This window comes from Chinchilla lanigera, unplaced genomic scaffold (genome assembly GCF_000276665.1).
Source record: "Chinchilla lanigera isolate Chin_1 unplaced genomic scaffold, ChiLan1.0 scaffold00063, whole genome shotgun sequence".
In the NCBI taxonomy this organism is placed as follows: domain Eukaryota; kingdom Metazoa; phylum Chordata; class Mammalia; order Rodentia; family Chinchillidae; genus Chinchilla; species Chinchilla lanigera.
Window position 1 is genome coordinate 191,910 of NW_004955464.1, and position 15,224 is coordinate 207,133.

The window sequence follows — 15,224 nt, forward strand, 5'->3', positions numbered from 1 at the left end:
CCAGGAACCGAACTCACGACCTTGCGCTTGCCAGGCAGGCGCTTTGCCGCTGAGCTAAATCCCCAGCCCCACTATCAGTGACTTTAAAGAGGTCTTTTTCATCTCTAACATGGCTTGCTCAAAGGCCTTCTGTCTGACCTCTCAACTGCTAACTTCAGTCCCCAGAATGGACTCTCTAAAATCTGCATTTGACCAGTGTGCTGCCCCAATCCCAGAATCGGAATTCTGTCTGTCAGATGAGGTTCAAGGTTGCTGGCACAGCCCTTTGTAAACTGATGTTCTTCTGTCTCACTTGCCTCCACTCCATCTCATACTCTGTGCTTCGGAGTTGTGACTTGTTTATATTTGGGAACAACATAACATACTGTTCCACTCTCATTACTTTGCATGTTATTCCTTTTCCCAAGATTGCTCTTCCCTGTCTTGGGCAGCCTAACCATTTCTTTTAACATTTACACATTAAATGTTAGCTGAGACTTAAACTACTCCTAAAGGCTTTCTCTCACCCCATAGGGTCACATTTTTTTTTCCTATTTGGGCTGCTTTGTCACCTGATAACACTTCTATGGCAGTACTTAGTTTTGTTCTGAAGTGATCTATGTGCGTAAGTCCGATTGTGTCTTATTCTCCTCAAAAACCTGCCTGGAGCTCAGCATAATGTCTTGAATATAGCAGGGGCTCAATAAATATTTTGGTGAGTTGGAACTAAAGTACTGATCAGGGTCATTTTGTAGCCCTTAACCCTAAGTAATACAAAGTAAAAAAATGGACAGATGCTGTTTCCCAGCTCTTTGATGTGAGATATAAAAAAACTCCATGTTTTAGATCAGAGAGGTCCACATTTGCTACAAAAAGCCAGAGAAAAAGAACAATGGTCTGAAAGTCCAACACCTTGCATTGACCTCAGCTCTGGCCCTACCTAGCTCTGAATGTTAAGCAAACAATAGTGACCTATCTCTCTGGGAATTAGTTTTCTCCACTCTTAAGTAAAAGGACTGGATTAGTTAATTTCCAAATTTATTCCAGATCTGTAGCAGCATGCATATTTATGTTCTCATTCTTTAGCACTGTGCATATAAAAACTACAAACTTACTTTTTATCTTCATGTCTCGGGAACACAACCTTCCCAGCTTTACTCATTCTTGCCATTGCCTCCTGTTAAATGGAAAACAATGCAGACAGCTGAGTCGAAAAGCTACAGCCAAACACAGGTGAGAATTCACTTCCCTTTAAGATGTTCAGTTAGTCCATTTTTTTAACTTATTTTTCCCTGGAAATAAGAATGATCCCTATGAATATTTAAGGTTACATCTGTGACCACACATCCTGGGCTTAATAAATAGCTGTATTTTGAGGTCTCCAGGGCAGACACTGCCCAGAGGCAAAGCATTTCTGCGAGTGCTTCCAGGACTTGGTGGAATTTCCCCTCCTTGTTCTCTGGACACGGGTCAGAAGAAGGCAGCAAAGTTAGCCACTGAGTAGGCCAGGTGCCTGGCTACAGGTAATAGTAACTGGAGGGAACCACTCTGTATCTGCTTCAGGATAAACTGGTTACAACCTCTTTTCACCTTAAGCTCTTGCCTCAGTTGTGTCTGAAGTTGCGAGTACAGACACGAGACCTCAGTGCTGAGTCTAACTGAGCCAAACTTGGGAATGTGACTCCAGGACATTCTGTCTTTACCTCGGGGCCCTCGTGAGATGACATGTTACAGCATCTGGGAGGACATGGTATGCTGTGTACTACATTGAGATTGACCATAGACTGTCCTGGCTCTCTTTGGGTCAAGTTTTATTGGCTGCCTGCCAAGTATGTTAAGGCCATGAGAAAGTTAAGGGGGACAGAGTGTGCTCAAACTTTGGAGACCAGTAGTCCAGTCATAGTAGTTTGTGAGTAATAGCATAACAGAACTCCACAGAGTAACCTGTGTCTTACGAATAACTATTGAGCTCTTATTTTTAGGGACAAGTCATTCTGGGGTCCCATGTGAACTTCTTATTCCACCCATTTAGTAATTACTCACTACGTACTAGACACTGCTAGATTTGTGGGAGCCACACTCTTTGTCCTGGAGAAACACGTAACGGGGTGGGGGCACATGTGAGAAGCTGATTACCGTACAGGATGTGAGAGCCCTTTGAGTATTTTCAAAACACATGTATGCATTCCCTTGAGCAGCTCTGCCACCTTATCGTGACGGAGTGATTGAACTGCACATGACTAGCTACCTTCTAACATGCCAAGTATTGACTGGTTTCTGTGCTCATTAGTTACCCTCTTCTCTCCTTGCCCTAACCAAAATGTGAGCTACACAAGGCCGGAGATGTAGTGTGTCTGTGACTGTTTACTGTTGAATCTCACACCTAGATTAATCATAAAGCAATGAGTGCCTTTACTACACTATTACACCAAGCATAACACTGAATTCACATGCAAGCACAGGGGAAGACTGCTTGGGCCTTTCACCAAGACACTCACTGAAGACTGGAAAAGATGTTTGTTCTGATCAAAACAGTATGATGTACTGCTTTTCAATGATTGTGCAAGGTGCGGAAAACCTGATAGTTTCTTCATATGCCAACTTACACAAATTTCTGCTCCTGCCAGGGTGTAGCAGCCACTTTCCCCCAAGGATAGCATGAACATTCTGAATTAGTTATCTGGTTTCCTATCATCATTCTGTGGATGAGAAAGTGCTGGTGGGAGATGAGAGACGGGAATAGCAAGCACACTGATTGTAGGAAGAAATGACAGTCTCGAGTAGAGGGGTTTTAAAATGATGAGAAATTACAGTAAGCAAACCAAAAAGACAACAACTGCAGTAGGGCTACCTGGAGCCACCTGCAAGGAGAAAGCAGGCAAACACATCTTACTGGGGTTGCTTTTGCTTCCTTTAGGGCTATGGTAAGAGCTCCGCTTACCCTGCCAGGTGTCAGAATAGGTTCCTTCATGGACTGAGATCTGATCCCCAACACAAGCCCTTCTGATCTCCTTAAGAAAAGATTTGAAGGTCTCAGCAACTCCCATCATCAGCCCCGCTACTCATTCTCATTTGGTCATTGCCTCTTCCTCAGCTGGGCTTCTGGAGGACCCTGTCTCTACTGCTCCCTCTGAGTCCTGAAAATGCCCTTTGGACATGGCTCTCCTGGAGGTGCCTGGGCCCCATACTGGAGACAGCACTCCAGGACTGCCTTCACAAATGCGCCTTCTGTAAATGTCATTTTCCTTCTCATGTAACAGACGCATGGACAAGTGGCAGACATCAGGGAATTCTCTCTTCTTCACATTACCTTTGGTTATTTAAAAAAAAAATACTGAGAAATAAATACAACAGAGATTTAAAAATTTTTAAAGCCTATTTTGTTTCTGAGAAAGACATGCTTTCAACATTAAATTTTGGTCAGGGACCATTTCTCTGAAACTTTTTTCCTGATTCATTCCTGCCACTTGTGGCCCTCCTAAATGGAGTTATTTGTTCCTACAGCAACTCATGCTTCCCTCTATAGGAGCACTGGTATCATGGCACCATGAGCTTTTGTTAATACATGAGTCTCCCCACCTAGACTGTGAGCTCCTTAAGGCAGGAATTGTTATAATTATTTTGACGGCCAAACTCAGCATCTGGCATAGCAAATGCCTGCAGGGAATGTCAGCAGATCGGAGGAACTTAAGGATCACACATGTGACAGAACGTTAAAATGGAAGCTGAGATCTACAAATGACAGACATAAGATACTACAGTGAGCCGGAAACAGACCACCCTGAAGAATTTACAAGGGTCATTAGGACCTCTGAATCAGCTCTTATACCTTCTATCCACAGGAAGAGGTGGAGCTCTGGAAGAGAGCTGCTAGGTTATGGTGTGTCAGGCCTCCCTCCAGCGTGAGGTGTGAGGGAAGCCTTTTCCTTTGTGAGTTATGGAAGCAGGGATTCACCGAGACCAACAGAGAACTGGGTGCCTGTCCCTGAGGCTGTGGCACATAGAGGACTGTGGGTGACTCCTGCCAGGAAGAGACAGGCTGACTGTCAACTTCAGCTGAGAAGAGAAGGTGATGTCCTGGACCACCTAGCACTGCCATGGGCTTCTGGCTCCCAAAGCAGGGCTGTTTCTCATGGTCAGAAGGTGGCTGTTCTGGGCTACCTTAGCTCCTTTCCAATATGGACACCTATTGAAGCTGGAGGTAAACTAATAGATTGGTGAGGAATTAAGAGGAAATTGCACAGTTTGCTAGAATAAAGAAAGGCATTCATGAGGACAGAGATGCTGTGGGTGAGAGGTTTTCAGAGATAGTATCTCCAAAGACATCTGTGACAGCCTTATGAGATCAAGAGCTAGTTCTCTGCACCTAGCAGGGAAAGGTTTGACCATTCCCTGGAGGGTCCTTTTACAATAGCACCATTCAGAAAAGGCCTTTCTGCACCCCTAACCTCTCTTCCGTTGTGCCCCCGACTACCTCAGGGGAACAGGAAAAAAAGCTAGTATGTGGGGTAGGAAGTGAATGAGAAACAAAAAAAAGAAAGAAAGAGAGAAAGAAAAAATGAATCTAATCACAGCTACCTCCTGTCATTTTTGACAGAGCCAGCTAGAGAAAGTAGATGTTTTACCTTTTCCTTTATATATACATTCCTTCATATTTGAATTTCCAAGTTTTGGTTATGTCTCCTAACTTTAAAAGACTATAAAACATGGATTATTTAAGTAACTTTGGTCTTATCTAATGGAACTATCAGAACTTTTAACCAGGGCCAGGAAAAACTAGTTTTATACTACGGAAGTGGAAAGTGCTTTTCAGCTGTGTCTCCAGGATTGTGCCAATTGTGATGACCAATTTTTTGTTTATTTAATGTAACTCATTAAACATAACTATATTTGCATATTTAAGACTGGGTTAAAATATATTAAAATGTTAAAAAGTTTGAAAGCATGTGTGGTAAGTTTTTTCTTGTCAATTGGTTTTTTTTAAACTTTTCTACAGTGGCATATATTGATTTTTATCGAGAAAATAAAAGTAAACCGCATTATTTGAACATAAATTGTCTACATAGGTGTTCAGTGTGCCTCAGTGTCCCTTCCTCCCTCCTGGAAGAGGGGCTGTATGGGCGCTGGACTCTGTGGAGAATGCCAGAGGGGCAGTCCTGTGATCCTACACAGCACTGCTGAGCTTTCTACTTCAGCCAAACAATTAACACAAAACAATCCCAGTGAACCCACGGGCCGCAGTAAATCTGGAAATTACCACACCATAACAATATGAATTTCTTATAGAAATGCTGACACACACTAAATATAGTCACCCCACAATATATTTCTGTTCAAAAGAGTTTATTTGAAGCTACTCTCCAAATTCATACTTTCTATCAGGAGGCAGGAGCTGGACAGTTTTAATCTGCAGCATGCAACCCTCTTTGTTTGAAAGTCTAGACAGCACAATGAATAGAGTGACTTCTCTTTTCCCTTTTTGCCCACACAATGAAAGCCTTTTAAAAACAAAATATCTTGTAAAATAGCATTTTAATCACTTCTTTTCTTTCTCCAAGGCAGAGCTATAAATACACCATGAAAGTTCACATTTGATTGTCACTTCTGAAAGCTAGTGAAGGGTTTCTGTAGGGAAAAATGGGGTCCCTGTAGCCAGCCAAGAAAGACCTCTTTCATGGATTTGACCCTTCCCTGGAGTGTCAAGCCGGGATGCCAGTCAACACACTCTGCTGACCACTATCAGGAGGCAGCACTGGCAACTGTCAGGCCTCTCTGTGGGCAAGGGACACACCCAGTTCTCCTGTGTTATGGCTTGGTTGGGAGCTACCAAAGCAGTCTGGTCCCCAGAGGGGTGAGTTACCAGGGAAACAGGCTACAGGAAAGAAGGGACTCTGCAGTAGCCACGAGAAGATCTGGATTCCTTGGGGGCAGGTGTAATGATGTTGGAAATGTAGGAAGGAAGTGCTTCTTCCCACCTTGGGCCTTGGCCCTGAGACTTGGGGAAGACTGTTGGGAATCCTGGCTAAGGAACCAAAGGGCACCATAAGCCTGGCAGTATCCAGAGTCATAACATGCAGGGAAGAATAAACCAGGACCTAGTGTGGTGGGGGTCAGCTATAGGTAAATTTGCAGGTGGCAGGGCCGTGTTGCTGTAGGTCGAATACCCAACACAGGCCTAGCCCCTATGGGAGATTGGGCAACATCTCGGAATCGGTGATTCAAAGGGTGATGACTTTTACAACAGACAGTATAAGATCCTCAAAGCCAGCCTTTTCTAAAAGGCATCTATGCACTGAAAGCACTGGAAATGTCCATCAAGATTCTGGAGTAAAATACCTACAGGTACCATGTATATGATTTTCAGTCTAAAGAAACCAAAAAATCTCTACAGCATTTAATATGCATACTGGTACTAGGTCTAGCAGTGGGCCACACATCAGACAGTCAGGAGCAAGCCATGTGAGGGTTCTTGTAAAAAACTGTGTGGGGCTCTCTATCATTAGAAGACAACAGCATGACACTGTGTATATTCCCTCCTTTCAGGATTTATTAATGATCCAGGTTAATGGATTGTAGGGATTATCTAGTTTTATTTACCCTAACCCTCACAGAACAGGCAAGCAGCTGAAGAGATTCAGTGGACTGTACATGATAATTCAGATTCAAAACAGTAAGAAAGTAGTGACAGTATTGGCTCTGCACATTATAAGGTAAAAAACATGAACACTCAATTAGACAAGGCACAAACTGTGATGAAAAATCGAAATTATCAAGACAATAAGGACAGACTGTTTGATACATGGATATACAAGCACAAACAAAATCTTTTAAAATATAAAAATTGTTCAAAAATCACTGAAAACATGCCTAGCCTAGATTGATAATAGTCACAGATAGTAGATAGCAGATAGCTAGCTAGCTAGCTAGTAAAGACATGTTGCATAATACTCATGTAAGGCCATACATTGGGCAAAGTTGTTTGAAACATTTTTGTTTCACTATCTTTTACCTATTTTATCAAATAACCTATAAGTACAGCATAATGTGTGTGTTTACATAAGTAAGTTTCCACAAAGGTGGGGACATGGGCAAACTATTCTTAACTGATGGGACATAAGATCCTAAAAACCTGATGTGGTTGTGTGTTGCCTCAACATTGCTACATTGCTGGCTCAAGCAGCAACTCCCTATGTGCCTACCCAGGCTGTGAAGTGCACCACTTGCTTTCTGTACCTGGCCTTTTTAACTTTTATAATGATGTGATGACACAGATATTATCATCCATTCCCACTTTATGAATCATGGAACTGAAGACAGGGAGAATATAAATCTGCCCAGGGTCATACAACCAATTTTCAATAAAGCCAGAATTCAAGCCTGGTTCTCACATGAAGCTACTTCTTCATCCTAAACTCATACCCAACGGTTCCAACCTCTCTGTAATGAAAAATACCTGATCCATGAGTCGCCAAGACTTGAATTCAAATCCCTGGTACTTGTTGACTGTGGGGTTGCTTTGGGTGTACATGTTGCGATGTGCTTCAGTACATGACATGGGCCCTGTCTTCAGAGATGCTGACTCATTCCTCTGAAATACTATGTGAATCTGTCTTCTTGAAGATCTCTGACTCATTTCACTGGAACAGCAAGTTCATGTGCTAATGTGTGGGCCGAGGCACATGACCCCTCCTCCACAGAAAAACAGAATCTACAGCAACGTGACTTTCCTTGGAGAAGCACTGAGAAATGGTAATTGTTCTTTTATTTATTGTTTCCTTTTCCTGTTAGACACAGTCATCTCTTGACCTACAGCTGATACTCTGTGCAATCCTCTGCACCAGGAACAGTGCTGTCCACTGAGAAACAGGAAGGGGTGAGAGAGGAGTGGGAGGGGCCTCCATCATGGGTGATCACCAGAGCACTGGCATCCCATTCTCATTTTATTTTATTTTTTATCTTATTTTATTTTTTATTTTATTTTTGTTTTTCTCTGGTACCAGGAACCAAACTCACGACCTTGAGCTTGCCAGGCAGGCGCTTTGCCAATATGCAGTATAAAACCATTGTTAATCCCCTATCATCTTGTTTTGAAATGCTGTATCATTTTTATTGTTCTTTATTATCTTTAAAAATATCTTTTAAAAATATAAATATTTATAAATCCCCAGCCCCCCATTCTCATTTTAAATACCCTGTACCACTCACACACACATTGGTATGTTGTGCACATTTACACAAGTGTACACATTTATCAAAATTCATCAGTTACACTTAACATGTTTTCCCTCTATTTACACTACATCTCAATTCTGAGATTGAAAACAGCAATGTGTATGTGCACAAGTGTGTTACTATATTTACCCTTTATTTTTCAGTTAAAAAAGGCCAACTAACCCTCGGTTGATGGGCATTTGAGCTGTTTCTAAGATTTAGCTATTACAAATTTTGCTGCTATAAACTTGTCTGCACATGTGGTTGTTTTACACAATGGAGTATTACTCAACTATAAAGAAAGATAAACTCAAGGCTTTTATAGGTAAATGGATGCAACTAGAGACCATACTCATAAGTTGAATAAATCATACTTGTATGTATAAACATTGTATTGTCTCCCTAGCGTAAAAAACTGAAACAGCAATTAAGATACAAAAGGTACAACAGATATTGTGAAAGGGAAAGAAACTGCTCAAAAGGAAAGAACAACTGGGATGGGGGAAAGGAGAAAGGAAGGAATAAATAAACAAATAGCTAGACATATACAAGATAGCTAAGATAATCGTACTACTAATTTCTATTAGTTCAGTGAAGGGAACCATTAGTGTTTACATTGCTTGATCAATCTTACTTGCCTATATCTGGTAATCTGGGCAAACACTTTGAAGATAACAATATGCAGTATAAAACCATTGTTAATCCCCTATCATCTTGTTTTGAAATGCTGTATCATTTTTATTGTTCTTTATTATCTTTAAAATATCTTTTAAAAATATAAATATTTATTATCTTTAAAAATATATTGATAATAGATAAAAGATATTATCTTTAAAAATATCTTTTAAAAATATAAATAAAGTGTACAACATTTGAAAAAAAAGGCCAACTAAATGAAAATAAAAAATTTTAGATGCCCTATTTTCCAATTCTGACTCTGAAATATACCTTCGTTTAGCTGCTTGATTGTAAAAGAAGAGAGGGGTGGAGGCTCTTCAACAGCTGCATTTCTCTATAGGAACTGAAACTGCTAGAGGAAAAATACTGTGTTTTAGTAATAAGCAGGCTTGGGATTGGATCTGGCTTTGGCTACTTATTTGTATGTGGAGTAAGCCTCAGTTTTCCTGTCTAGATAGTGAGAATGTCAGTATCCAACTTGACTGCCACCTCTTAACAGATTTCATTTGATCCCCTTAAAGCACTTAGAACCTGTAAGGATGAGTTCTCAGAGAGAAAAGATAATGTGGTGATTAAAATAATAGACTCTGACTATAACAGACTGCCAGAGTATAGAATTGGGCTTTGCTAGCTGTGTGTTCAGGAGAAAGCAATTTACTTGCTCTCTTTCAAGCTGTTTCTTGCTCAATGGCTGATAAGAGCTGTCTCATGTCTCATAGGATTGCTAGGAGGATCACGTGTGTAATTTGAGCTGAAGTTGTAGTAAATGCCCTGCAAACCTTAGATATTTGTTACTCAGCTAGCATGCAAGTTCCACGTGGCCAGGTGTTTTGTTTGATTCATTCACTAAACTAACAACTGTTCCTGGGAGAACATGCAGTGAATCAATATTTGCTGAATAAATTAGTGAATGAAGTAAATTCAATTTTGTCTCTCTGGGAAGTTTTTACCAACAAAACTTCTGATACCAAATGTGTGGGTTTTTTCTCATACCAACCAATTCCCCTACTGGTGACAAGCAAGTCAATTTAATTCTCACACTAATCACTTGGAGTAAGGCTCTGTACTTTTGTTCCACAAGATCCCCACTGCAGAAGGCAGCTGCATGCCCTATACAACTGACTGACTGACTATAATTTGGCAGTTCATACATCCTCTCCTCCTTCCAGGATTGATAAGTTGCTAGAATGGGCTCACTGAACTCAGAAAATAGTTTAAATAGTTTACTTACTATTACCACTTTATTACAAAGGCTACAACTCAGCAACAGCCAAATGGAAGAGAGAGAGCAGGATCTTCCACGTTCTCTCCACATATGCTATCCTGCCTGTGCCACCATGTTTACCAACACAGACACTGTCTGCACCTATCACTTGGGAGTTTCTGTGGAGGCTTCATTCCACAGGCACAATGGAAAATAACTGACTACTGGTGAAGAACACAACATCTGGCCCCTCTCTTACTGGAAGGTCAGAGGAGGAGCTGAAAGTTCCAGTACTCTGATGGTACCCTGCTCTTTCTGACCACCAGTTCTCATTCTGAAGTTATCTAGGGACTCCCAATTCTTACCTATCTCATTAACACACAAAAAGATAGCACAGGAGGTTCCAGAGATTTAAAGAGCTTTGGTTTTTAGACATTCATAGCTTTTTTTAAGTGCTAGTAAGCCGAGACAAAGGCTAATTTTTTCCCCCAGAACTGAGGGCTGAACCCAGTGCCTTCAAACTAAGCCACATCTCTAGCCCCATCCCACCGTCTTTTTAAAATTTTGAGGTGGAATCTACCTAAGTCACTAAGTTGTCTGGGCTGGGCTCAAACTTGTGATCTTGTTTTAACTTCCCAGAGTGCTGGGATAACAGGTGTGCACCACCATGACTGGCTGAAAATTTGCTTTTCAATGCAACACAGTCTCTTTGCCTTCTAAAATCTGCAAGAAATTCTCATTGCTATTTAATGAAATTCAGGTAGCTTAAAGCTGCAAGATAGAGTACAGTATGTATGCATGCCTATTGGCAGCCTCATGTCCTACCTTGCTCCCTGGGCTGGTCATTCCGGAAACACACTGGTCATCTTGCTGTTGACTCGACATGCCAAGCTTGGTTCTGCCCAGGGTTCTTCTGTCTCTCTCAGCAATATTCTTCTGGATTTAAGACTATCTGACTTTTTCATATGATTTAATCCTCTTCACATACAATCTCTAAAAGACTGCTGTTGGCTATTCTTACCTGAAGTGGTCCACTTCTCCCAAACACCCACTGTCACATCATGTCATTTTCTTATCTTTATGACCTTTCATGCATATAGCATCAATTGGAAATATATTGTTAATTTTGCTGCTAATTCATTGTCTACTTCCACTTCTGTAGCTCTCACCTCTGTTCTCCATACCCCATGCCCCTTGATCTAAGAAATAGGAAAGCAGGGTTCTTGGTTTTCTTCTTCAGTGAGGGTTTTAGCTGGCATTAGTGAAACATCTCTAATGCTGAAAGTATACATTTACTGAATGCTGACTTCATGCAAAGGCACTATATATTTATATTTTTGCCTCACTTGATCCTCTAAAGCACTCTGTGAGTGCTAAACTCACCAAGCTTTAGATGAGGGAACAGGCTTGGAGAGGTAAAGGGATTTACCTAAGGTAGTAAACAGCTAAGTCAAGATTTGAAATGTGCTTCAACTCATGACTAAGAGCAGACCCACTCAGTGAGGAGCTCACTGTCAATAGGCACATCCCCAGCTTTAGTTCATGACAATTTATCTTCATCTGACAATTTTGGGGCCCTGTAAAATTCTAAAAACTTGCTTTCTCTACTGTCAAAGCAAATTTAATCATGGTTAGTATACTGTGCTTACAAAGACAGGAAGAAGCGTATAGAAAGATTGTTCGTATTACTTTTTCAAACAAAATTACTGCCAGCTGTATGACCTTAAGCAAGACCCTTTGCCTTCCCTGGGACTCATTTGCCTTATCAGTAGAATGAGGGGGTTGGATTAAATTATCTCTAAAGCCTTTGTCAGCTCTGCAGTCTACTTGCTCCACACACAAGTGTTTTTTTAATTAACTTGTAGTTGAAAAGTCACTCCTAACTCCCAAGGGCACACTTTTTGAGGGCTTTACTAGACCCAGTCTGACAGGCATACCCCTGATGGTTTCTCCAGCAAGGTGCAGCTCCATTCCAATCTAATCATGGTCCAATTTGCCCCAGGGAGTGGTTCTATCTTGGTAAGACTATTTACCTCTGTCATGATCTTTCCAGGCGGGGTCCCAATACAAAGTCCTACTGCTAAGGCCTAGGTCCAAATATAAACAGTGAAGAAGTATCCATCCTATTTACATGAATTTGACTCATTTCTTATGAGTTTTCTAAATGTCCAAATATCAAGCTTCTTGTGGAAAGCATCAGACAAATTATAGACTCTAAATCTGTAAACTACTACTACTCATCTAGTCATCTGTTGTTGGCTGCAGGAGAAATGATCCTGATAATAATTCTGGCTGAGGAGATGTAAAATACTGCAGTGTGCTATACAAGAACAGTAATGTTAACTATAACAATATCTCGATGATAATAACAATGACTTGCTGAGTACTTAGCATGGTTGGCACTGTATCAAACACTTTACCAATTTTGTATATCCAATGGAAAGATGAAGAAACATACAGCTCCGGAAACTATATTCTTCACAACTCACTGTGGAACAAGGACTTAGGTGATGCATAGACCACAGTACAAATCTTGCCTCTGCCATTTAACATTCTGAATATCAATTCCTCCTAAGAGTGGGAATTTTAATATCTATTTGATAGGCCTGATGTGTATGATAAATACTTAAAACATATATTATTAGATTACTATTTATGCATCTTCTAAAATAAACTATTTTCACAGAGAAGTTACTAGAGTTTACAGTTGCATGTGTAGGCAAGGTATGTGGCCTGGGAGAGACATTAGCTGTCAGTGTCGTAAGGTTCCTCATCATCTCCAGGAACACAAACGTCTGCTCTGGGAAGGTTCATCCCACTCAGTGATGGCAATGCATGACACATTTCCTCCACATCTCAGGGCTGTCACTGTCAGCCACCTGCTCAAAGCCGTAAGTTGAATGAGGTGACAGCTCCTAGATTGCAGCCTTCCTGGCCATCTGATTGTTCACCATTATCATGGAAGACTTCAGGATTTGTTTATAACACCCATCATCCAATGTTCCAATCATATGGTTTCAACACATATCAAAGCCAAAGGAAATCTGTGATTGCTCTTTGAGTGACCCAGGTCTGGCTCCCTGAACTGACTAAGAAGCAGAACCAGGCGGGCTGCGACCCGCTCCCACCACCATGGTTCCCAGCTAAAAACTCGCAGAGAGAGCCAGATATTTCCCATCTACTTCCTGGGGGCAGAGCGGGCAACCCAGGACCCCGCCACCATTACAGTCTGAATCTCTGCCCTCCGTGCACCCACAGCAGACAGGTATTCCTCACTCAGAAGCCCTGGAGACTGCTCTCACCAGGGATTGTGTGTGGGCCCTCCCTGCGCATGCCCTGCACTAAGTGAGCGAGTGCTCCAAGTGCTGCTGGTCCCACGGTTTGAGTCTGTGCTTTACTTGAGCCCGGACACCCTGGGGGGTTCGCAGGCATGGGCAGTCTGTGATTGGTGTCAGTCTGGCCTGCATCTGGTTCCTGTATGTGTCCTGAACTGACTGGAGACACAGAATCAGGTGGTTCACAGACTGTCGACCCTGCAGTTCATGTCTGCGTTTTGCCTGTACCCTGAACTGCCTGGGGACATAGGTCCACTGGAGCGGAATCATCACACTAGTGCAACCTGAGTCTGGGCTAGGGACGTGCCCTGAACTGCAAGGGGACACTGCATCAGATGGTCTGCCATCAGCTGACACGAATGCCCATGTCTGAGACCTGGGATAACTAGATACAAATCAACAACTGCCAGAAAATCCCAGACTAACTAGCGATTCTCAGCAGACAGAGGGGCAAACCTGACGAACAGGAAAACTATGGACACTAGCGGCCTTTGCTGTGCAGCCACTGAAGAGGGAAACTGAGCTTTCTGCATCCGGTATCAAACATGACAAAATAAATGACTAAAACACAATCCCAGAACTCCACTCCACTCAGAACAAGTCCAGGAGAAATCGACATAGGAGAACTTGGAAAAAAAACATGCCTGATATAGTTGAAATGATTGCAATGGAAGTAGAGAAACAACCTCATAAGGCCATAGAAGAGATGAGATCAGAAATAATCTCTCAGGCAAAAAATGCAATGACAATAATAATGAAAGAACTGCTCAAACCTTCTGATGAAGAAACATATAAGAAAATAGAAGAACAAAGGCATAAATGAAAAATATAGAAAGGACTTAGAACGCATGAACCAGATTCAAAGAGACTTCCAGGAAAACAAAGCTTCCACTGAAAGCTGCCAAAACTGCCTGAATGAAGCAGAAGAAAGAATTTCAGACTTTGAAGACAGCATGGCAGCTAGCGACCGTGAAAGAAAGGATCTCATAAAATCAGCAAGGATCCAGGAAAAGTCAATTTAACAGCTGCAAGATGAGGCAAAGAGGAATAAAGTACAACTTATAGGACTCAATGAAACAGCAGGGAGCAACACAACTGACATAAAAAGAGTATTTGCAGAAATAATAGCAGAAAATTTCCCAAGAACGGAAACGGAACCTGATATACAGGTAAATGAGGCATATAGAACTCCAACCAACCACAACCACAATAAAACTACACCCAGACATATAATAGTCAACCTCCCAGATCTCCAGCAAAAGAACAGAATATTAAAAGCTGCTACAGAAAAGAATCAGATTACCTATAAAGGAAAGCCCATCAGAATAACAGCAGACTTCTTAGCACAAACCATCCAATTGAGAAGAGCTTGGAGTAAAGTATTACAGGTCCTGAGACAAAATAGATTCCAACCAACTGATGTACCCTGCCAAACTATCCCTCAAATTCAATGGAGAAATAAAATATTTTCATGACAAAGAACAATTAAAGAACTTCATGAATGTCAAACTAGCATTACAAAGAGTACTAAAAGATATTCTAGACAGAGAAAACTTGACCACAATTTCAAGAACAACAGTAGAAAGGAAAAGGCAAGAAGAGAAAGCAAGTAAACATGTAGAAAAAGTACAACTCCAATGCAAGTAAATAACATAACAATGATAAATGAACGCATATCAGATATAATAACTATAAATGTAAATAGCCTCAATTCTCAAGTCAAAAGAAACAAACTGGCAGAGTGGATTAAAAAACAAAATAAAACCATATGCTGTATAGAGGAAACACATTTTATAAAATGGAAATCCACAGACTAA

The 15,224-nt window shown here is 41.3% G+C and overlaps 1 protein-coding gene across 9 annotated transcripts in view; it reads right to left on the minus strand.

The window, feature by feature from the left end:
- Positions 1-15,224, minus strand: part of Fggy (FGGY carbohydrate kinase domain containing) — a 495,194-nt gene that overhangs the window by 3,873 nt on the left and 476,097 nt on the right. For 8 of the 9 annotated variants that reach the window (XM_013521725.1, XM_005398481.1, XM_013521726.1 and 5 more), the window contains one exon: positions 1,095-1,156. The exons of the other annotated variant lie outside the window; for it this stretch is intronic. In XM_013521725.1, coding sequence (XP_013377179.1) covers positions 1,095-1,156 — 62 coding nt within the window. The remainder of the gene's footprint in view (positions 1-1,094; positions 1,157-15,224) is intronic. 9 annotated transcript variants of the gene reach the window in all.